Source organism: Crocodylus porosus, unplaced genomic scaffold (genome assembly GCF_001723895.1).
Source record: "Crocodylus porosus isolate Cpor-Errol unplaced genomic scaffold, CroPor_comp1, whole genome shotgun sequence".
Classification (NCBI taxonomy): Eukaryota; Metazoa; Chordata; order Crocodylia; family Crocodylidae; genus Crocodylus; species Crocodylus porosus.
Genome location: NW_017728947.1, coordinates 9,923,473 through 9,947,291, shown reverse-complemented (window position 1 = coordinate 9,947,291; position 23,819 = coordinate 9,923,473). Strand labels below are relative to the sequence as shown.

Below are 23,819 nucleotides of genomic sequence, written 5' to 3'. Positions count from 1 at the left end.
TGCCAGAGGCTTCAAAGCCTTGACAATTGACAAAGTAGGGGAAACAAGGAGAGCATCTGGAGAGTGGAGAGGAAATCTACAGACAGACACCAACAGAGCACTTTGGGGCGCCTGCTGTGGCACACTGGAGAGGGAACAGCTGAATATGTTTGGGGTGCTTAGAACAGTGCGGGCTGGACTAGGGACAGAGGGACGCTTTAACCCTTTGAAAAGGGCAGAGAACCTCTGGTTGGATGGCCTTTGCCTAATAAATACCTTAAATGAAGAGAAGCCATCTGTTTTGCTGCTTGGAACTTCAGTTGCACTTGTTCTCCCCAGCAAGAGATAAAGTCCCTTCCTCAAGAGCTGAACTAGAAGATAGCACACCCTGAGTAAAGGCCACAGACAACTAGGGAGGATGCGGGACCAGAAGGCCAGGGTATCAAAGTGAAAAGGTGCCAGGGCTTTGCCTTGTTTAGAAGCCACACTTTGGCTGTCTTCAAGGGGCAGACAAGGCTGCAGTGATCCCAATTAAACACCCTTTCTGGGGAGTACTCTGTGACAGAGAGAAAATGATGGAATCTCAGTGGATACAAGAAATAGTGGGGCACAGACTCATGCTGTAACTCATGGTGCTTTACACAAAGCATCACGAGTTACAGCAACCCCTAGCGCCCCAGACAGACATCTGCCTCTTAGGAGGGGGCAGGAAATCAAGCCTGCATGCGCCAGCCACCCCAGCCAATGGGCTGGGGTGCTCCAGTAGCCTCCAAATAGGCTGCTAAACTGCCTCTCTCTCCATCCCCATCCCCCAAGCTTCAGGGCTGAGGCTGGGGTTTGCTGCCTAGCTGAAGGGAGGTGTGGGGTGTAACAGAGCCCTCCGCTCCACAGGTGCCCCCCCTCAGCTACCCCAGCTGGAGTACCGGGCTCATGAGGCTAGTGGGCTCTGTTCTACACCCCTTCCAGATCAGGCCAAGTAAAGCAGAGAGATGGAAGTGAGCAATACTGAGCTGAGGGTGGTGGGGTTGGAATAGAGTCTGTTTGCCTTACAGGCCCAGCCTGGGTACCCCCCAGTACCCCAGCTGGGGGAGGGGGGCTAAGGCAGGGGGGCTCTGTTTCACCTCCCCAACCCCAATCCAGCTCCAGCCAGGCAGCAAACCCCAGCTCGCAGCTCAGTGCTGCTGCCTCCCTCTGCCTTCCCCTCCCCCACACTGACAGCCCTGGGAGCAGGCTGGGCTGCATCAACCCAGCCCACAGTGTATGAAAATTAACCGTAGGGAGCACAAATTCCCTAAGGTGCTCTGAAGCAGAGTCTTCATCTAATACATCATTTGAGAAGGGTTAATTTTTTGTGCAATCAGCCACTTTAAAAGCACTCTATAGGCATGCATGCATGTCACAGCACAGCTGTAAAGTGCCTTCAGGGGCACTACACAAAAAGTGTAACTTGTGTAAGTGCCCATGAAGCTTTCTGCTTCTGAGCTGCTGGGATCAGTTCAGATCCCAGATGCCCTCCCACTTCATAAGTCTAGATTACTGGGTAGTTTCTAGTTTCCTTAAAGATCAGGTTGTCATTCAGAACCTTTGTGGGAGAAACAAAGTTATGGTGAAAGGCCTTCAAAAGATATAATGCAGACAGGATTTCAGAGAAAAAAAAAACACTCTTAAGAGGCACAAGAAGCACAAGAGAGCCTCCAACTAAAAGTATTCTGCCTGGTTCTATACCGTCTGAAAGAGAAGTTACACTAGTATTCCTCTCTTTTACTGGGCTACAAACAGAACTATGGCAAAGTGCATCCAGTAAGGGACTACTCAGAAAGACCACTGGAAGTATGTTTAAAGGCGGTGATGAACACCAAAGACTATGAAATTGAAGAAGGGAATTGAAAAATTAATCCTCCTGCCCACTGAACAGCAGATCTCAAAATGAATTACAGGAGGAAAACTGTTATGCTCATATCTGGACAGGATCAATAAAGGCAACATTCTAAGTAATTAAACCTGGATTTTTTTTTTAAAAAGTAATAATGGGATTAAGAAAAGAAACACCTGGGTACTCTCTCACAGGTTGAACTGCCACAATAAACCATAATTGCAAATTTACCAAGTATCATATTCAAGCGAACATTTAAGTTGTCCATTTTAAAATGACAATTACACTAAGCAGTTTATTTTTAAAACTAAGTATGTTGCTAAGAACTGACAACATAATGGCTCACGAGTTGATCCAATAAGCTTTCAATAAGTGATTATACTCAGAACTGAAAAAGCATTACTGAATTTCATGAAATGATTTTCCTTTCCCCACTATTAAGCCAAGAAGAACAAAACAGAATGAAAGCTTTTCACTGATGGCAATTTAACAGAGAAATTAACTGATCAATAATATCCTTATAATCAATTAGCTAAGCCCTTCCTTCTATGACTTAGACACTTAACTGGCTTGATGCCTTTCCAGTAAAGGAGGCTTGACAAAGGAAAGGTGTACAAATACTTATTTCTTTTTTATAGAAAATACGTTTGTCACTTTAATCTAGTTTCAGAGGCATAAGTTATGAAAAATAAGGGGGGAATTTTTTTTTTGCCATACACTGTACTAATTTTGATCGTTTGGTGTTTCTGGGTTTTGTGTGTGCATGAAGAGATATGCAGCCCCTGTGGCCTGTACCTACTTATAGCTGAATAGCCCTAACTTAAGATAATAAAGGAAAAAGAAGGGTAAGAAAGAATAGCAAGAGAAACTCAAAATTATCATTTCCACTGTTTTGCAGGTGCCCTTACAGTGCTCTGGCCAATCATATGACTTACTGGAACTGACAGACATATATATGATTGCATTCCTTAGAAACATCTCACACCGAATCAGTAATTCATAGAATTGTAATTTTTTTTTTTTTAAATCACCGGAAATGTGATTAGAGGGCTTCTGAGCTGTCAAAAGATGTTTGTGTTGTCACTATATCTCCTAAATTTGTTTCGATGGGACAAGTCTCTCTTCCTTGGAAGTATATTAATATGTTTTTTAGCATGAAATCTTAAATGTGTTTTAAGGCAGCAATAAACTGAACTGAAAGTAGACCAAATGAGTCTTTTTTTGCCTTACCTTAGGAACAGGTTTTGTATCAACAGTGGATGCAGTTACTGCAGTTGATGTTTCGCTGACCATGCTTGAGGGTCTTTGGTTTATTTGTTGCTTGGACATGTGTGAATTTTGCCTAGAAAAAAAAAAGGAAGTATTCCTAAAAATATATATCTTTAAACAATCAGCTTCTGACTTTTAACACAGAAAGCATAGTTTTTCAGTTTCCTGAAGTGCACAAACAGCAGCCTAGTTAAGCACTGAGAGAGTTTCCCCTTGCCTGCCAATGCAGATTGCTTTTTTCTTCTGACACCCATTATTCTAATATGGTCTTTCTTAGCAGATACTGGTAATGATATTTGGTAGTTCATATTTACAGGAAACAAAAAAAAGCATGACACACAATTCCACACAAAGTAAAAATGACATACTGTAATCATGACAATCAAAAAGAGTTGAAACATCCATAGCAAGTCACCGGTGTATGTAAACAAAAAGAATATACTATGTACTGGTGGTGCTCAACTTTTCTGGCCCCCTAGGAGGAAGGAGTGGTGCGGCATCAGCATGTGCCAGATTCACCCACAGAGCAACCAACCCCGCACGCTGGATCTGGACATGGAGTGACCGACCCCGCAAGCTGGCATGATCTGGCATGCAAGGTCACAACATCCAGCCTGCTGATTCTCCATAAGCCAGGAAAGGTAACGGTGGTGTTAATTGCCACAGCTCCAAGAGGCAAAGCATAACAAAAATGCATAACAAGGAGACTGAAAACAGACCCAACTCTCTGTGAGAAATGCTCATTAAATACAGGAACAGTAGCTTTTCAATCCTCATTACAGCTCTTTATCTAGTTCCTCTGAGTGCTTTATGTCTCTAAGACAGTGGTTCTCAAACAGGGTGTTACAAGACCCTTTCAGGTGTGTCATCACTCATCATGACACGGGTGCTGCTGGCACAGCCGGGTAGAACTGCCCTGCATGTCTCATACAGAGCCTGACTGGGAAGAGGTAAGGCAGGTACTCCTGCCTGTATTAGGGTTATCTGATAAACATAATGCTGGCAGGCAGAAGTGCCAGCTCCTGCTGCATCCCTTCCCAGTCCAATCCCCCACTCTCTTCCCAGAGCGTGCAGGGCAGTTTTACCTGGCTGTGGCAGCAAAACCAGTAGGATGACCCTGGTTGAGAACCACTAAGGTAAACTAGGACAGTACACCAGTAGTTTTCAACTACAGTGCCACCAAACTCTGAAAAATTATGGAAGGGTGCCTTGAGTCTAATGGTAGGGAGTCACAGATTTAAGAACAGGACGTAGGCAACTCAAAGCTGCTTTGGAAGTCACGAAATCAAGGGCTCTTAGTCATTCTCACCAATTATACAGTTAGGCAGAGTACAATCATTTAATAAAGTAGGCAGTTGTGGCTCAAGAGTTCCTAGCACTTAAGAAGTTTATACACTCAGTCAGTTTGTTACAATATAAGCAATACATGAAAAATTAGTCTTAGCTTTGTGTTATGAAATTAAGTGATTTATGCACCAGTCCACTATGATGGAAATGGAGCTGCTTTCATGTAAAGGCGTAAACACAGCCAAGACAGAAATTCAGCCAGGTCAAGAATGAAAAGCATGGTATCACTATAGCTTAGAATTAAAGGTTTATTTAATTACTAAAGAAAGAATTTGTGGTATGAGTTGTCAAACATCCAAGCTGTGACTCAGATATGGTAATATAAGATTCCACAACACTTCAGTATTCAAGGACACTTACATTAGAAAATACTGTTTGCAGGAGTGGGTGGCTGGCATTTTACTGAGTAATCTTAAAGATAAGTTTGCGGCATATAGTGCAGGTAAGAATTATTTTTTATACAAGGGTGTTGGGTATCCCGAGGAATATTTTTTTCATAATATTGTCAAACTCAAGCACTGTGAATACCTGTGCCACAGAGTTAAACTGTATATTGGTCCTATAAATTAGTCTGTCTGGGGTCCAGGCTATGAGTAGCTGATTTTTAGAAAAATGGCTTACTATTTAATTAGAACCTAGACACCACTGCACGAATGTTATGCAAATGTATAGGGAGACATTTAAAGACAGAAAACTAGTTTATTCTTCATTAAAATACACCTGTGGTCAACAGCAAGAAATTCCATAAAACCAAAAAAAAATACATAATACTTTTTAGTTTATAGCAGGTGTATGCTCAACCTGGCATAGCAAAACCACAAAAGAACAGCTGCTGTATTTACTCAAATACAAGATGAAGTTTTTACCCTCAATTGGCATGGGGAAAAAAGCCCCTTGTCTTATAATCACATACTAGGAAACCTCACTAAATACACTGTCTATTGTTAAACTGCTGCCAAAAACAGCATGTGCTCAGTAGTCAAAACTAACCATAAAGTTGATTTAAACACAGCCCAATTAAGCAAACATACTGATGGAATCCTACCACAAGCATAACTTAATATAACCCATCTGAATATGGTAGTGCCCATTAAGCACAGTCCCCCTCACTGCCAACTCTTTTTCAAGTCAAACAGATCACCCACAATCCCTATGTACCTGCACTCAGCCTGGCATATATGATATGTGTGGCCCCACCCTCCATGAGGTGAAGCCAGACCAGGCTGCCCTGCACCTCATTTGCATATACATTTTTGGAGCATCCCAGAACTTGCAACAAGAACACCCAGGTCCACTCATGAGTGGGAGCTAATTAGCACATAGATCTTTGAGGGGCAGGGAAATCTGGAATACACAAACATACTGAGCAGTGCTGAGCTGTGGGCTCACCATGACTTAAAATGCTGTGGACTCTGGTGGGGTTCAGCCCAGCGAACCATATGTTAAACCATTAGTCTAAAAGGAAAAGGCTCATATCATGCAGTTTGTCCATATATTTACCTGCCACGGAGAATACTGCGCTTTGGACTGCGCTACATGTTTCATATTGGTGAGGAATACTTACCTGGCAGGGGAGACACCATGATCTGGAAGGTGGTTTTCCCAGGGTAATTGTCTCTGATATGTCCTCCATAGGAGGTCTATATTGAACAGATTCTTTTTGATATTGGTTGGTGGACCTGGAGTGTGCTCCATCCACTCCATGCATTGACCTGGTATTGCAGTGCTTCCAGGACCGGTGCAAAAAAAAAAAAAAAAAATTGTACTACATGGAAGAGGACCACATAGCCCTTCTTTAAAAGAAGGGGGAGAGGCAGGATCTGAGAAACTGGCGTCCAATTATGCTACTGAACCATGACTACAAGCTAATGGCCAAAATCTTGGCCGAGTATTTTAAGTCTGTTATAGATGCAGTGGTCCATGAGGACTAGGCATGCATGGTGCCAATGCGACAGATCCATTAAGCTCTGATGTAGCTGCGAGATGCGCTACAGAACCAACAGTAGAGTGGAGAAAATGTCGCCATGCTGAACTTCAACTTGGAGAAGGCCTATGACTGGGTATCCCATCGCTTCCTACTGGAAACACTGAAAAAGGTGGGATTCCCCACAACCTTTGTCATTTGGATAAAGGCACTGTAATGTGAGCAGCAGGGTACTAGTGAACAGGTCCCTGACAGACCCGACTGTGGTGGAGTCAGGAGTCAGGCAGGGCTGTCTGCTCTTCCTGAACCTGTTTATTTGAACAAGGCAGCCACCAGCACAGTGACTAAGGCAGGACCCCAGGATCAGCAGCATGAAGATCTCTGGGAGCAATGAGGAAAAGACTAAAGTCCTCACTTATACTGAGAACCTTAACATCACATGCAGGGACAAGAGTTCAATGGAAAGAGCTCTACAACACACCTAGGTATATGGAGCAGCAGCAGGGGCCAAGATCAACATGAGCAAAAGCACCTGCCTAGTCCTGGGAAAGCTCAGGGACCTGTTGTCCCTTGGGATCTCCATCCCCTGACAGGGGGTAAAGATCTTCAGGGTATCTGAGGTGATGAGATAGAGGGCATGGGAAGAGATGGAGGTGAAAGCGAAATGGAGACTGGGGCTATTGCAATTGTGCTGCCTGTCAATGTGTGGGGTGGGGTGAAGGGTGGTGCATGGCACTGATCAAGGCAGAGCTACTGCCAATATTTTTACACAATGCCCTAGTTTTCCCTTCCTCAGAGCAAGTCATTCGCAGAGTCCAAAGAGCCATGTGTGTTTTCTTTTGGAACTCCACATGGAAGAAAGTGGTGACGACCAAGCTCTACAAAGTGAAACAGTCCAGAGGCAGAGGAATGCCAGATGTCCTACTCTTCCTCTAGGCCAAGTACATGTGCCAGGTTTGCAAACTGGCAACAGGGGTGGAATCCAAAACAGCCTGCTTTGTCAAGTATTTTGCAGGGCGACTGCTGAGACAGTGGCAGGTGTATACGACGACCAATGGAAGCCCACAGGCCACAGTGTCCCTGTGGTTCTACAAGGTCCTAAAATGCTTCCAGGAGAAATACAAGCTGCAGGACGTGACACTAGCGACACTGGTGAACCACCACAAGATATGGGAGGTGGTAAGGGCAAGAAACATCATATCACCCAGGAGCTTACTACCTGGTGACAGCTCCATACTTTGTGGGAGTGAATCTTCCACAAAGACCTGCAGAAGGAGCACAGAGACATGAACTAGCAGGCAGCCCACCAGGTACTCCCTACTTGGGCATGGAAAACAGTGCAGGGTGGAGAGGTCCAAACTGCTCGAGGCAGACCTGCCACTGGCAAGCAGAAACAATCGACTACCTCTTCTGGGACTGTCCATTAACCAGAGAGGTGTGGAAGAAAGTATGCACACTCCTCCTGGTAGTGATGGGTTTTTGAACCCTGACCAGAGAAGCGGTCCTTTAAGGACACTCAACCAAACAGCAAGGGGCCCCAAGAGTAGGGCTGTGTGAAGCTTCAGTCCCTGATTCAATTCAGTGGATATTTGGCCTGATTTGGTGGCTAAATCTCCGAATCCAAATGGAATCAGAGGACCTTTTAATCTCTCTGAACTGAACTGGAATCCTCTGAGTCAATTCGGAGAGATTCAGCGATTCGGACATAGACACAGCTTTAAAAGTTTTTTTCTACATACCTCAAGATATCATGCATGACATCAGGCAGTTTGTGAATGCTGTGATGCTGGGGCACATGAAGTGTCCCACAGAAGTGTGGAGGGCTCCCCAGCATGCTCAGCAGCAGACCTGAAAGTGGACTAGAAGCACTTCCAATCCACTTCTGGGTCAGCCGGAGAACGCGCTGGGGGCCCCCCTGTGTTCCCCTGGCTTGGCAACTGGTGCCACCTGGGTCTGGGGGAGCACTCAGGGTCTCCCCGCAGCCGATTGCTGAGCTGGGGGGCAGCGGGGGAAAGGGCCTGCCGCGCTACCCAGTGGACCGGAAATATTTCTGGTCCACTTCCAGGTATGTCACCAAGCACATGGGGGGGCCCCCGCCTGCACTCCTGTGGGATGCTCCATCTGCCCCAGCATCACAGCATTCACAAGCCATGCTGATACCTTGAGGTATGTAGAAAAAACATTTAAAGCTGTGTCTATATCCGAATCGTTGATTCTCTGAATCAGTATCAAATCTTGAGATTCAGATTCGGCTGAATCAAGTAAGGGACAGTGATCCATCCAAATCAACAAATCAAATCACTGTCTCCAATTTGGTCTGAATCTGAATCCAACAGGGCCCACTTCACACATACCTACCTGACAGCCCACTTCAACCAGTTCAACTCCTACTTCAGGTATGGCCTGTGGAAGGCCAGAAACCTACTCACAAACAGGTATTCAGACCCCCACAGTTGAGGACTGTATTAATATGGGGCTGAGTAAAATGTACTGGTGCTACAGGAAGACAGAAGAGGATGCCAGGAAAGAGATGGTGGACCTCATATGGAAGAGAGGAGACTGACGTAGACTTTTCAGAGGTAAGCCGTCTGAAGAGAGCAAAGGAGGATAACAGTGACAACAGCAACTACAACAATGATGAATATGACGATGAGTAAAAGCACTGGAATGGTGATGGTTATGTGGGAGCGTGGCTGGATAGTGCAAATTTTGTAACAGGACTAAAACAGTTTAACTGTCCACATGTGTTTTGGTCTGTCAAGTGAACTACAATGGTCAGTTAAGTCTGATTAAACCATGTCAGTTAAGACATTCAACCAGGTTATCTTAAACCAGTTTCAGCCATTTCAAAATTGGTTTATGTGCACTGAGCTGCTTTTTTTTTTAAAAACAGGTTTAAACCAGTTTCTGATCACTTAAACTGCTTTATATGTAACTTCTGTCTCTAGCCTAGAAGTCTCTAAGCGTACCATACGATAATATATTTCATGAACTCTTTTATTTTCATTCAGAGGGAAAACATGACTCACGTTTATAATAAATCACTGAGTAAAATGGCAGTTTTCCTTACATACAATAAAACAACCCACTAGAAAAAACTAACTCTTTTAGAGAACTATCACCCAAACTTATGGCCCATTACTCCTAAGAAGAAATACACATTTGTTTTTTTCTGCATCGCAGCTATTTGCCAAACGAGATGAGCATTCTCAGCTATTTCTACTGGATTCAGTCCAAATGCAAGAGCCGAATAATCTGTTTTCAGAGCTTTAACTTCCTGAGATGCCCTACGTAAGAGATATTTCAAAACATGTATAGTATAAACAAGTACAGTATCTATTTTCTGCTTTTATTCAAGTCATGAAAGAAATATTTACATCCTTTTATTCAAACGGTTATGTACTTTTCAATGAGAGTTTATTCACTCTTCTGGAAAACATGCAACCCATTCTGTTATCTAAACCACTGTTAAATTTATACTCTATTGCCACTAATCTAACATGAAGGCAGCAGTAAAATGAGGCAGACTGTGGAAGCCTACAAAGCTTGGCCCCTGTGATCTAGTCAAAACACGAACTTTGTCAGAAAGCCTGTAGCCTATGGGTTACTGATGCCTCCTGAGTCAGGTGGAGGGGCACCAGACCACTGACCGGGAGGGAGCGGGGCGGGCAGGGTCCCCCAGTGGCCGATCGCTGAGCCCAGAACCACCAGCAGCAAAACCAGAAGTCCACTTCCACCCACACTTCTGGTTTCATGGCTGGTGTTTCCAGGGGATGCACAGCCAATCTCAGGGGATGCACATGCACCCCCTATGCGCCACCAGTGCTGTAGCCCATTGAAAGACTGAACACAAGTTGAAGCCATGAAGACATAATGCAGGCCAGCCTAACTAGGTAGCAAGAGCAAGGCAAAATTCAAATCTACTCATGCATTAAAGATTACAACCTCTAAAGTTAATGTTATTACTCCTCATTGTCAAGGTCATGACTCGCCATTGGCTGGGGCAGTAATTCTCAAGTAAGGTGCTGTGAGGAAGTAGTTGTGGCAAGAGCTCATGCTCCTATGTGTCTTAGGGTTATTTGATAAACTTTAGGCAAGCAGGAATGCCTAGTCCTATTGCAGTCCTTCCTGGTCAAACCCTGCATGGCATCTCACAGAAACAGAGGAAGATGGCAAATGTAGAACTGTCCCACACCTGTTTCCAGGAGAACCACGGGAGGGAGGGGCTGGATCAGGAAGGGCTGTGGCAAATACAGGCCTTCCTGTCTGCTTTCTGGTTAACAGATACTCTTGATATCAGATACCCGTAGAGGTTTGCCTTTTTGTCCCCTTTCCATTGCTACAGCAGAGAAAATAAAATTGAGGGGGAGGGGACTCAGTTAGCTCTTTGCTCTCTACTCCCCCCAACTTTTTTACCTGTGGCAGCCCCTCCCCCTCTCCTTACTGCCAAACCCTGTTCTCTCTGAGTGCATGGAAGTGAGTGGCTATTTTGCAAACAATAACCCTGAAATTAAACATGGCTATAGCAATCTGCATAGCATCCATAGACTTAGTTCATCCAGAATTAATGCATGTAACCTTCTTTTGAAACTGCTACACATTTTACCACAGGTGTTTCATAAATACACTTCTGAACAGCCTTTTGGCACCTACTTATAGCCAGCATAAACCATGCATGATAATAGTCCAAAGGCTCAAGGCTCATGATTTAGCACATAGTTCACTGGGCTGGGCCTCACCAGAGTAAACAGCATTTTAAGCCATGGTGAAGCACAGCACTTCATACAGTTCACCTAGAATCCCTCCATCATGCCCGTCTCAGCCTGGCGCATATGGTTAGTATGGGCCCTCCTTCCACAGTGACCCCACAGCTCAACACTGCTCTGTATGTATGTATGCTCCAGATACCCTCCACAAAGTATCCATGCGCTAACTGGGCCCCACTCATGACTGGAACCGGATGTTTTTGTCACAAGTGCTGGGATGCTCCAAAAACGTATATGCAGATGAAACACAAGGCAACCTGGTCCAGCTTCACCTCCTGGAGGACAAGGCCACACCAATCATATGCACCAAGCTAAAAGATGGGGAAACGGAGGGATTCTGGATGAACTGTATGCAATGGCATGGCTCACCATGTTTTGAAAGTGAATCAGCAGTGAGAGGAACTGTGCTTAATGGGCAGTAGCATACATCTTATTGAGATGGTTTGCACTAACTTATCCTTGTTCAGGTTTCCATCAGCATATTTGTCCAATGTGGGCCATGTGTTTTATAGTCATGGTCAGTGCTGGCTTCATTTAAAAATCAACTTCATAGTTGACTTCCACTGTTGAACACATGTTGCTTTTGGCAACAGTTTAATGACAGTTTAAATGTATTTAATGCGATTTCCTTGTGTGTAATTATACGAGGAGGGCATTTTTTCCCTACGAAGTGACCTCATCTTGTATTCAAGTAACTACGGTAGGTTTTTGGGAACACTTTAAGCCTTTGTCAATCATTTCTCTTAAAGCAGCAGTATTGTAAATCTCTGCATCTTTTTGTTCGTCTCAAAACCTCTCAATTTTCCTGTATATCAGAATAGGAGTTAGCTAAGTCATGATCATTTTCTGGTGTAAAGTAACCTACAAAGCCACACAGGAAATCCAGCCTTCTGCTTGATGGATCTCTTAGTTTCCTATGTGAGGAAATTTCATAATACAGCTCAAGTGATGTTTACTGTGCTTTTTGAAACACATCTTCAAAATACAAAATGCAGTATTTTCCATTTAAAATCTTCACAGAATATTCTAAAAAGAAAATCAAGATCCCCACCCCCCTAACTTGTTATAAAAGTTATCAGATAAAAACACATGGTAATTTCGTTAGCTACTGTTATGAGGTTACAGTATTTTAAAAGTTCATTCTGGCTTTATATTATACATCCATTTTCTTCACTTAATTGAGTTTCTGGATGTAAATCAATTTTATTTAAATTAGCTCTGTGCTTTTTACATGTTTGCATGCATGAGCTGGTTTTAGTGTCCCTTATAAATAGAGTACCTATTAGATTAGTAAGATTTGTTTTGGGTCATTCCAGCCCCTCCCACCCTCCCAGGCATTCCAGTAAGGATAGCTACTACAGTAATCTGAGCATAAAGCTACAAATACAAGTTCTGCCCTGCAGCATGCTGGTAATGCAAACCTGGGTTAACAGGGAAAGAAGAGATTGATCTGTCACTATAATTAGGTTTTTATTATTATTTGTTCTAGTTCCAAATGCTAATTAAAGTCTAAAACCATAGAGTCATTAGAAGAAAAGAGTGAAAATGTCAACAGCAGTGGGTTTTTTCATTCTGCTTTATTTTGTAATGCTGCTGATGTGGGATTCTCCTTACCTCTGCTTCACAGGAAGAAGGTATCTTCTTTCAGTATTTGGTCAACTTTGGTATCTGATTTCACCAGGGACTTCAGCAAGATGTTTTATATACACAATATTGGCTTACCTAACTATGCCTGTTAACCCACACACTTATTTCTGTTTCTGATTTGAACTGTTATTCTGTCTTTGACCAACCTACTTTTCACAAGTGGGAAATTGTGGACATTTCAGTCAGTTTTTCTAGGCTCTACTTTTTAAAGATGAATTTCTATTTGATTTTCACCCTGTCCTCACTCTTCTGTTTTCTGTAATAAGTGGTTATCATTTATAAATAAAGTCTTCTACAGTTTACTATTTGTTCCTTAAAAATCATCCCAGACACTAGACTGAAAAGCATTAAGGTAGCCACTAGATAATCTATGGTATTTACAATCTACTAAGCATTTCTAAAGAAACTGGTCAGTCTGAAGAAATTAATCTTTCTTCTTGGATGACAGTTAGGGGCTTAAACACGAAACAAAATGAAACAATCAAAACAATGCAGAAAGCCCCATGGATTTTAACTCAAAACCACAAACCAAACCTTTACAATGGATATTGTTGTCCAATTATTTAATGGGAGTAGGGGGAGACCATCACAAAAAACACATATCAGTTTCTAATTTATTTAAAAATGAAAACTACTTCAGCAGACCCACTTTCTGGTGGTCCAGTTTCTACTGCCAAAAAAAAATTCTTCAAGATCTTGTCTCTGGTAATTCACGTCATTCAGGTTTTAAAAAATGAAAAGAGAATGAATGAGAATAAAAGTTGGACAAATTGTGGGAAAAGAGATTTTGTGCAAATAAGCAAGGACATATCCAGGCATTAGAGTTTACTGGGATGTGATTCATAAGCAAATATTACAAATTGTTGGCTCTTTGCTACTAAATGCTCCTTTTGGTAAAGTCCCTTGGTCTTTCCTGTGGAGACAGCCACAAAGAAACAAAGAATTAAATCTCATCTACTAGTAGTTGCTACAGTACTGCTGGGCTCTCTTTAAAAAAAAAAAAGGAAAAATAACTAAAATGAGAGGAATATTTCCAAAGCTACAGGAAACTATTATAGGGAAAATTAACACTTTAATGATGTACTCAGCAAATGGAAAGAGAACAAATTAATACTTAGATGATTGTGTATTATTTAATTCAGGGGTGGCCAACCTGCATCACATACACCACAAGTGGCACGAAAAGCCTCTATATGTAGCATGCAACAGATTGTTGAGGGAGCACTGGGCAAAGAGCACAGGGCAGGGAGAAGACAGCAGAGTATCATATCAGACATGGGAGAGTACACATAGAAGAGAGCAGGGCTTATTTGTGACACGCCTGCCAAAAAGATTGATCCCCATTGATTTAATCAATATGCAAATATAAAAAGAGCCAGCCCCAGGGGTGGCCATGATGCCCCCTGGTGGCTACTCAGCCCCTGTTTTACCCTGACTTTTACCCTCCCTTCTGCTCTCCTGCCACACCTTGATGTTAACATGTATTTAGAAGCCGGAGGCTGCCCCAGGGATCCCTGAGCCAGATCACATCTACTTATGAGCTAGATTCTAATCACTCATCACTTTATGGGCAATTTCACGGCCTCCTTGTCTCTTTTAGCCACACCCAAGCCTTGCAAATGTTACCAATCAATCAGCATTCATCAGTTTAGTGAGCCTTCAGCCCTGATCTAGCTGACTCTCTCTCTTGGACACTCTCTTTGGCTTCATCTCAGCCTTGCTCTGTGCTTCGTAGCCCAATTCATCTCAGCCCCTCCATAGGACCTGGACTCTCTAGCCCCTTCTCTGCCCTGCTCCTGGGCTCTGGCCTTACTCCCAGGCCTCTATTTCCTCTGCCCTGTTTCTGGGTTCCTGCCTTACTCCTATGCCTCTGGCCCTGCTCCTGGGCCTACTGGAACCTCCACCACCCCTAAGTCCCATCCTAAACCACCTGCATTGCCACAGCCCTAAAGCTGTATTACCCACAGGCATTCTTGGGTCCATCAAATGTCTTTCTCTGTAGCCTGCTCAGAAGCTCTTCTCATATCAGCCTTCAGAGTCTGACTGCCTGCTCAGCTCAGGCTCTGGGCTTATATAAACCCTAAGACTGGCCCCCTTCCAATTGGATGTCTCCTCTGATCACTGATTGAGCCCTCCCAGCAGCCTTTTTCTTCTTAAATTAACAGGCACCCTAATTAACCTGTTATAGCAAAGTACATGTGTATAAAAACAACAAAGCACACCTGCTCATTTCATTTTTTTAATATTAACTTTTAAAGACATGACTAGTTTGATAAACAAGAAAAGTCATGATTTTTACTCAATTTAATAAAATCCCCAGAAGCAACACTGGGTTGTATAGAGAAGCTCACTCAGTAACATGGTAACTCCCTGCAAAATATATTAGTGTAATGATCATATCTCTATGGCATTCTCCTCAAAAAAAAACAACAACTCAACATTGTTACAATTAATGTTTTATTTCTGAGATTTGTGCGGCAATGATTTTTAAAACATAAACAGTTATTTAAAAAGCAAGATAGAGTAAGGTGATCTAGCACAACATGAGACTCAAAAAGAAAGAGTACATTTAATTATTCATGTGGCAGCTTAGTAATTCCTCTACAAGAATTAAGATCACTTTTCGGTGTTTCTGTTGGAAGCTTTTTAAAAAACTACTCAGCTGATTAATACTAAACAAAGTTACAGTTCTCCTGCTAAAATAAAGTCTTGTGTAGCATGTATATATTAACCTGAACTTTCCATAAACACGTAAGGTCCAATTAGAAATATGAAATAGAAAGGATAAACTAATCAAATTCCAAATGGCATGTCAGTAATGAATTTACAGAGTCAAAAATCTGCATAAATCTAGAAAATAATCAAATTCCACGTGCACAATTCTTAATATTTAATAAATATTTTTTGCCTGTTTCTACTTTAAATAAAAAGGAAACAATTGCAGAGAAAAACAATGTTAACGTCTGAAATGCTCAAGTATATTGACAGAATTAAAAAAAAAAAAAAAATCACCTTCACAACTAAGCACAGAAAGCATAACCCGTATTCAATATCATCAGTTAAAAACCACCAGTCCCAGAGATGTTTAATGACATGTATTATTCAACAAATGCTGCAATGACTTAATAATGCCATATCATTCAACTTACCTTTCTGCTCTCTTCTTCCCGCCTCCCATGCACACGCACAGGCACACTTCATGGGAAGGTTAGTTACGTTAGCTAATCCAAACAACAACACTGTTTTTGGCACAGTGGGTTGTTTTGTTTTTCTGGAAAATTGCCACTCACTGCAGTTGGCAGTCTGAACCTATGTGACTTGTATAAGACCTTTGAAAGCAGGCACATCTGCACAATACCTTCTGAATGATCAAACCACTCCCCATCCTACCTAAACTGCATCTGTATGTATACAGAGACCACAGCATTGCATTGGTTGTAAAGACTTTCTTGACCAATGTCTGGTTTTCTTTTCTTAATACAAAAACAAAATCTACTGCAGCATTTTTATCAGCAGCCTATATCAAAGCTTTAAGGTGCATGAAAGCTAATTATTTTTCCCTGTAAAGCACACAGATTTAGCCATAAGAAGGAATCTGTTCTGTGCATACAATTTAAATTGTAAGAATTAATGGAAAACAGCATTGTTTTAGTAATCTACCTACCTTTTTAGTCACTAAACCATATACTCCTTTGGGTAAGAAACTAAATCACCTAAGTTTATTTTTATATGCCAGGTGTTTGGGGTTTTTTTTGTTGGTTTCTTTTGCTGCCATAGTAACCAAATGCTATAGATGAAACAAGGAGAAGACTGTCTCTCTCCAGCTCTCCAGGGGTGATATACTGGCTTTATCAAATGCAGCTGCACAGATTTAAAAAAACAAAACAAAACAAAAAACAAACAAGCATAGGAAGGCAGACAGGATCAGACTGTCTTGTTTTATTAAATCACCATACACACATACACATGCAAATGCGTGCACACACTTGTGTTTTGTACTGAAGTATTATTGTATACCTCCATGTATTAACATTTCATTCACAACTGCAATACCAGCAGTAGAAACATAAAAAACTTCTAAACAAACAAACGTTAATAGTCGGCACTAGAAAACATTTGAAACATGGCAATTGTGGCAATGACGCGTGAACAGGCTACTTGCAACATAAACAAAGGCTGGGATTTACAGTGTATCATCTACTCCACAGTAACTGCCCACATGCATACTCTTACCCCACAGTAAATGGAAGATAACCCACAGAGTAACAGCATGCACCCAGGCAGCTACATAATGGCAATCTTCACCCTCACTTACCATGGTAACTTGTTTATGTGCCTAGGCAGCTGTATAATCCCTGTTTCTTCCTATCTGTACATATGTAAAACTAACTTTATAAAAATCAATGCAACCGAGAATGAACTATCCAAATAGCTAATATTCGCCCCAAACACCATTTCATTGTGGAAACAATTTTAAAACAAAAATTTTAATATATAGCCAGGCTTGCAACTGCATGACTAATGCATATTTTCATCCTTGTTTTAAATTCTAGCATTTGAAAGCAGTGTCTTAGTGGACTTTAGCTATATGTACTATATAATTACATCATAGGTTTTTCTCAAGAGTATGCACTTTACACTGGCCCCCTGGCAGAAGATAGATGCCGTGAACACCTTCCTCATCCCCCGCGTCATGTTCATCCTAAGAGGCTCGGTGGTCCCCAAGACTCCCCTCAAGAAGGCGGACACCGAGATCCGGTGGCTGCATCTGCTGTTGCGGGCCAGCAACGGGGTCCTGCACATCCCCTACTGGCAGGAAGGCATCCACGTCCCCCGCGTGGGAGACCTCTGCGACATCGCAGTGATCACCCACGCCTTCCGCCTCCTGACCTGCTGTCACAGAGTCACGTAGGTGCCCCGTGACTGTGAGTGAGATTGGCAGAGCTGCCAATCACCAGGGCAGCTCAGGTGCCGGTTGCCAGGGCGACCAGGCGGGTCAGGTGGCCAGAAGGGGGCAGGGCCAGGCCTTTATACACAGCTTAGGCCGGAGCCTGATCAGCAGTTCCCTTCTGACTGCCACAGGAGCAGGAGCTCTGTGGCTGAGCTGAGCGGCCTGAGTTAGTAGTCGCAGCCTTACCATGCTGACCGGCTGCGATGATGCTAGGGACAAGAACGCCCTAAAGGGAGGTAGGTTTGAGAGCCTTGGTGAGGGGCTTGGAGTTTATGTTTGGAGCACGGAGACTCTGTGTGGTTTATGTTACAGCCGGGTGGCTTGAGTTTTGGTTATGGTTATCCTTACACCGGAGGACCGGGTGAGGCTGTAGGGGAGTGAGGAGGCCTCACGGGAGCTCCCCAGCAGCTTGGGGGTTCCCGGTGCCCAGCAGGGGCACAGTGCCAGTGGGGCACTATTGTCTGTGCTGGAGAGGCACAGTATTGCGCCAGGGAGGCGCGGTGTGCGGGGTTGCAGACCCCAGCCCATAAGGGCGGTGTTGTGCCCAGTGGGGGCAACCGGACCCAGAGAAGGGTCAAGGGGACAGGCACGGCGGTGCTCGCCTGTGCCCCTAGCGCGAGGAGTGCGGTATCGGCCCCAGAGGGGGCAAGGCCCCGTACAGGGCGGCGGCTTCGAGCCAGACCCGAGGGCGCCGGTAACGGGGCGGCAGTGGCGAGCCAGACCCGAGGGCGCCGGTAACGGGGGCGGCAGTGTCGAGTCAGGCCCAGGGGCACCGGTAGTAGCCGGACATCAGCAAGACAGGCCCGGGGGCGCCGGGAGCGGGCTAGTGGATAGGAGCCCGGCCCAGGGGTGCCAGGCGGGCAAGGAGCCCAGGGTGCCCGAGAAGGAGAGAGAGCACCAGAGGGGTGAGTGACCGCACAACGTCCCACGGAACAGCTGTGAGGCTTGGGGCGTGCAAAAGGGGAGGTTTGGAGGCATGCATACCCCTTAAGGGAGGGGCGCACCGAGGCACCCCATTTGAAGTAGGGGCAAGAACACATGCCGTTCACTAAGGGAATAAAGGCAGCCTCCCATTTAACCATTTAAGATCAAAGTCGTGGCGGGCAAGGATTCGAGGGTGCTGAGTACAGCCCTGAGTGACGGTAGGGGGCACTAGGGAGTTCATGGCTGCTCCTAGGCCCCACTCCCTCACACCTGCCCAGACACAACAGTAAGTACCATCGCCACCAGCGCCCTCAAGGAGACCACCCGCTAGAGGATTGCAAGGCAGCCGAATGGACAAGACTTGGCTACCTTCCTCAGCGGCTTGCTGGAGGCCGAGTTCAGCCGAGACGGCGGGGACTTTGCCTTGCTCTGGAGCCGAGCCCACAATGCCATGCACCGCTACAGGAACCGCATCAGCTGCACCTGGACCTGGACCGAGGAGCACCTGCACGCCAACCGCATCACCATGATGCCCCACACAAAGACCTTCCTGGAGAGGTTCCTGAAGGATGCCGTCCGAAACAAGTATGCCAGCGACCTAAGGGCCAAACCCAACCAGAGCAAGGTCTTTGACGTCACCTTGAAGTGGGACGCTAGCAACCACTTCACGCCCAGTGGGAGCTTCACGCACTTTGAGGACTAGCGCTTCCTCCACCGCGCCTACCTCAACTGCCTACCTCTGAAAGGGGCCGTGCGCTTCGGCCACCGGGACAAGAGGTGCCAACGGTGTGGGTACGCGGCAGAGACCCTCTCCCATGTGCTGTGCAGCTGCAAGCTGCATGCCAGAGCCTGGCAGCTCTGCCACAATGCTGTCCAGGACCGCCTGGTGAGGGCCATCCCAGCTGCGGTGGGGGAGATCTCCATGAACCACACTGTCATGGGCTGCGAGAGCCAGATGCAACCTGACATAGTCATCACCAACGAAGAGGCCAAGAAGGTTGTGATCATGGATGATGTCACCATACCCTTCGAGAACCAGCACCAAGCCTTCACCGACGCCTGGGCTCACAAGTACACCCTGCTGGCCGACACCCTGAGGGGCCACAGCTATGACATGATGGTCAATGCGCTCATCGTAGGAATGCTTGGAGCCTGGAACCCCAGCAACAAGAGCATCCTGCATGCCTGCTGCATCTCCTGCCGCTACGCCAAGCTGATGCGCTGCCTCATGGTGTCCAACACCATCCGTTGGTCCCGTGACCTCTACGTGGAACACATCACGGGCCACCACCAGTACTCTGACCCCACCAGACGAGCAGCCGCTGGACTGGACCCAGAGGGCACCGCCTGAACTGCCCCCCCCTTCACTTCACTCTGAGAGGATTCTTCGACCACGGACGACCCCGGTCCACCCAAAGAGGACCCCCGCGATGAGACTATATGGCCTGAGACACCTCCTCCGAACCACTTCCTCCACCATTGTGGACCATTGTAATGGGTTTGTGTGCATCTATCTCTGTTCTCTCTCAGCGTTACAAACCCCCTCCCTCCCTCCCTTTCCTCCTTCCCCCACCCCCGTGCTTAGTTTGCTAACATTGCATCTCCTGTAACCTAGTTGTGCTCCACTCCTCACCCCCATCCCTCTATTGTTAGTCCCTCACTCGGGCTATCTGCATTTCCATATCAGCTTTGTCATCTTTTTTCTGGATTTCCAATCCTAAACATTACTAATAGAAGTCAATCTATACTTACATCACAGGTTTTTCTCAAGAGTATGCACTTTACGATTGTAAATGAGAACACCTGTAATTTTGCCTTATGTAAAACTTAAAAGAATGAGTATGTGTGTTCACACGCACATGCGTTTGTGTTTTTAAATGCCCCAACTACAGTAGCCCATTGTTCAGCTTCAGGAACAAACTCTTTCACCTCAGGGCTAGGGACAGATGTTACATATCAACTGGCTTAAAGAAACTGGTTTAAGTCTGTAACAGACAGAAGCTCAGTACACATACACTAAGTTCAAAACGGCTGAAACTGGTTTAAGATAAACCTGGTTGTACGTAGTATCAGAGTTAACTGATTTGAGTCAAATTGATATATGAAACTTCTGTCCCAGACCCCTTCCTGGTTCAAGTTAAATCACAGTCCCCCAGCATGCTTTCTGGCCTGGCCTGTGCTGTGCTGTCTACTCCAGAGAACAGGGCTTTCCCCACCCCTCTGCTCCCTTGCTAGAGGAGTGAGGGCTGGCTGACAAGAGAGGTGGTGGGGTAGGCCTGGCTGGGGATGCAGCCCAGTGCCCAGACTGCCCTCCCAGGCAAACCCTGGTTGGGGTCTGGGGCCGGGGCTTAAACACCCCTCCCCCTACTCAAACTTATTGCTGGCTAAAACTGTGGACTACAGATCCCAAAGCACCTAGAAGCTGTGCTGTCTGCTCCAGCAGAGATGGGTTTGGGGGGACAGGGGGAGTCACAGACTGCCCCCCCAGGCAAACCCCGGCTGGGGTCTGGAGCCTGTTAAACCCACCTTGCCCAGAGTACAGAGCTGCCCTGCCCAACTTACTGGAAGTTACTGCTGGCTACGACTGGACTAGGAAGAGAATCCTGCTGTTGTGATTCTGGACTGCAAATCCCAGAGACCTTGGGGGCAGCAGGAAGAGAAAGCGAACACAAAGCCCATACTGGCTATGTACTAAAAATGTTGCTCTAGCACCCCCTGCTTTCTGGCCTGAGCCACTGCCAGCATGTGGCTGCATTTACTGAATCAAAAGCAAATGTGTGTCTAGTTGTTTCTCAGTTTAATCTCCGCATCTTAGACTAACCTGCAAAGACTGAATTGATTCAGCCTCAGGCTTTTTGACTGTCTGTACTTAGACAAGAAGTTTCACTTTAGTTCTGTATTCCAAAACTACACTGGAAAGATCATGAAAAAATATTTGTAACCTAGTGTTACTTCTCAAGATTCCTTCATGTCTGTCCCAAGAACGCAGGATTGAGCAAGGAGGAAGCTTCATCCAGAGGCAGACCCCAGACAAAAGTAAAAGAAGAAAAAAGCCTACCTGTTGCAGGGGTTCAGGCACGCCAGAGAAAACTGCCTGAGTGGTTTATCAGCTGCACCCATCTCCAGCTGGAGCCGGGTGACGTCATGAGGAAGCACTACACAGTGAAGGTAAAATATGACCCTGAAAAGAGGGACGCCGAGTGCCGGAGGAGCGGCGGGGAACTGCTGGGCAGAGTGCGTCCAGCTGCTGCAGTCAGTAGTGGCGGCGGCAGCAGGAGCTGTGGGAGATCCCTGCGCTGGGGAAGACCAGCGGGGATCAAAGGAGCCGGCAGGGAGGCTGGCAGCAGTGACAGCAAGAGCATGTGAGAAAGCAGCGACGATCAACAGCATCTGTCATAGAACGCGAAGGGTGTTGAAAGGGACAATCCCAAAGGCAGTGTCACCAGACCCTCTGGGTCTGGCCAGAGCCTGAGGCACCTGTCTGTGAGAGAGGGCACGTAGGAATTGAGGAAGACATCAACAGGGGATAGCCACAAAAGATCCTGAGGCTCATCTCGAAGGTTGGCAGACAGCTGGGGTGTAGGGGAGGTTGGACATCTCCCCATGGACATCTGCCAGGACACGTGACAACTCTGGAGGCATCCTCAAAGGGGACCCCCTTCACTGAAGGATCATCCAAAGTCATGGTAGGCAAGTTTGGGGGATACCAGCTGCTCAGGCAAAGGCGGCACGGAAGCGAATCATTAAGCAGAGATGGGCACAATGTCTCTTCACTTACATACAGAAACGATGCTTTTAAAATTAATTTGCTATAGGTCTGGATTGAAATTCTGAACTCAAAAAGTATTCAACTGAAATTCAATTCAGATGCTGATTTCACCTGAGACAAATAGCTTTATTTAAAAAACAGAAGGAGCCAAACAACTTCTCCAGCAAAAAGGAGCGTAGGTAGGTCTGTTCCAAGACAGAGACGGTGAAAGGTGCAGACAAGGTGACCCTACGTACTGCAGAAGGTGCGGCAGAAAGGAACAGGTAAGAAAAGTACAGCAGTGTTGAGTGCATACCTGGGCTCTGACAAGCTCTCCCAACAGTATTTATTGAGATTAGTTCTCATAGTGCATTGTTCATCCCCCATCTCTAATTGTACTGCCTACTCTAAATCATGGGACACACAAAAGACCCAAGTCTGGCAGTCTGGGATCTGGAACATCCCAAACTCTTTATTTAGCAAAACATCAAAAGTGAAGGTAAAACCAGCAAAACAAAGATGTCAAAAAATGAATAGATGATGTTGGCATTCCAGGTTAGTCTGGAACCTTCTGCATTTTTGTGTTTGTACTTGTATTAATATTCAGTTAAAAAAATTCATTTGGCTGAAGAGCAGCTGGTGCAAGCTGGACCCAGGCAATATCAAGGTTGAAGCTGGTCCAAAAGAGGAAATGCTGAAACACTAACTGGCAAGTTATCTCAACCAGAGAAACATAGTACATATTTAAACTGGGGCAAACCTTTGTGGGTCACATTTCTCTTACAACTAAGCTTAGCTGACCAGGCAGTAACAGTTTTTAAATCTGCTTTTAACTCCTCCTCATTAAGAGAGAAGTTTCTGCATTTGTCACCGTTGGCTTTACTGTATCCAAAGTTCAATGTAAGGTTTATCTTATGTCCCAGGATGCCATGAACGCATGAGATTTGTATTCAAGGCTTACCAGTAGCTCCCAGTTGGCTTTTGATACCAGTTTCAGATGTTGTTCTTAATCTTCAATTTGGATTAAACTGCAATTAAGGAATCGTAGCCCAGATACACTGAAGATCAAATTTCTAATTATGAACGATGATAGCCGCACTTTCCTGACAGAAGACACACCACAAAGCCCAAGACAACATAGATTTCATAGACATTTGGGCTGGAAGGGACCCTGGAGGATCGAGTCCAGCCCCCTGCCACAGGGGCAGAAGTTAGCAGGGATCATAGGATCCCAGCAAGATAAGTATCCAAATGTGTCTTGAAGGCATTCAAAGCAGATACTTGAACCACCTCCAGCGGCAGTCTATTCCAGACCTTGGGGGCTCGGACAGTAAAGAAGTTGTTTCTTATGTCCAGCCTGAAACGGTCATAGAGGAGTTTGTGACCATTCG

At 45.2% G+C, this 23,819-nt stretch overlaps 1 protein-coding gene across 5 annotated transcripts in view; it reads right to left on the bottom strand.

Moving 5' to 3' along the window:
- LOC109321318 (pleckstrin homology domain-containing family A member 7-like) overlaps window positions 1–23,819 on the bottom strand; it is a 186,914-nt gene that overhangs the window by 91,597 nt on the left and 71,498 nt on the right. For all 5 annotated transcript variants that reach the window (XM_019551903.1, XM_019551902.1, XM_019551906.1 and 2 more), the window contains exon 3: window positions 3,083–3,194. In XM_019551903.1, the coding sequence (XP_019407448.1) occupies window positions 3,083–3,194 (112 nt within the window). The remainder of the gene's footprint in view (window positions 1–3,082; window positions 3,195–23,819) is intronic.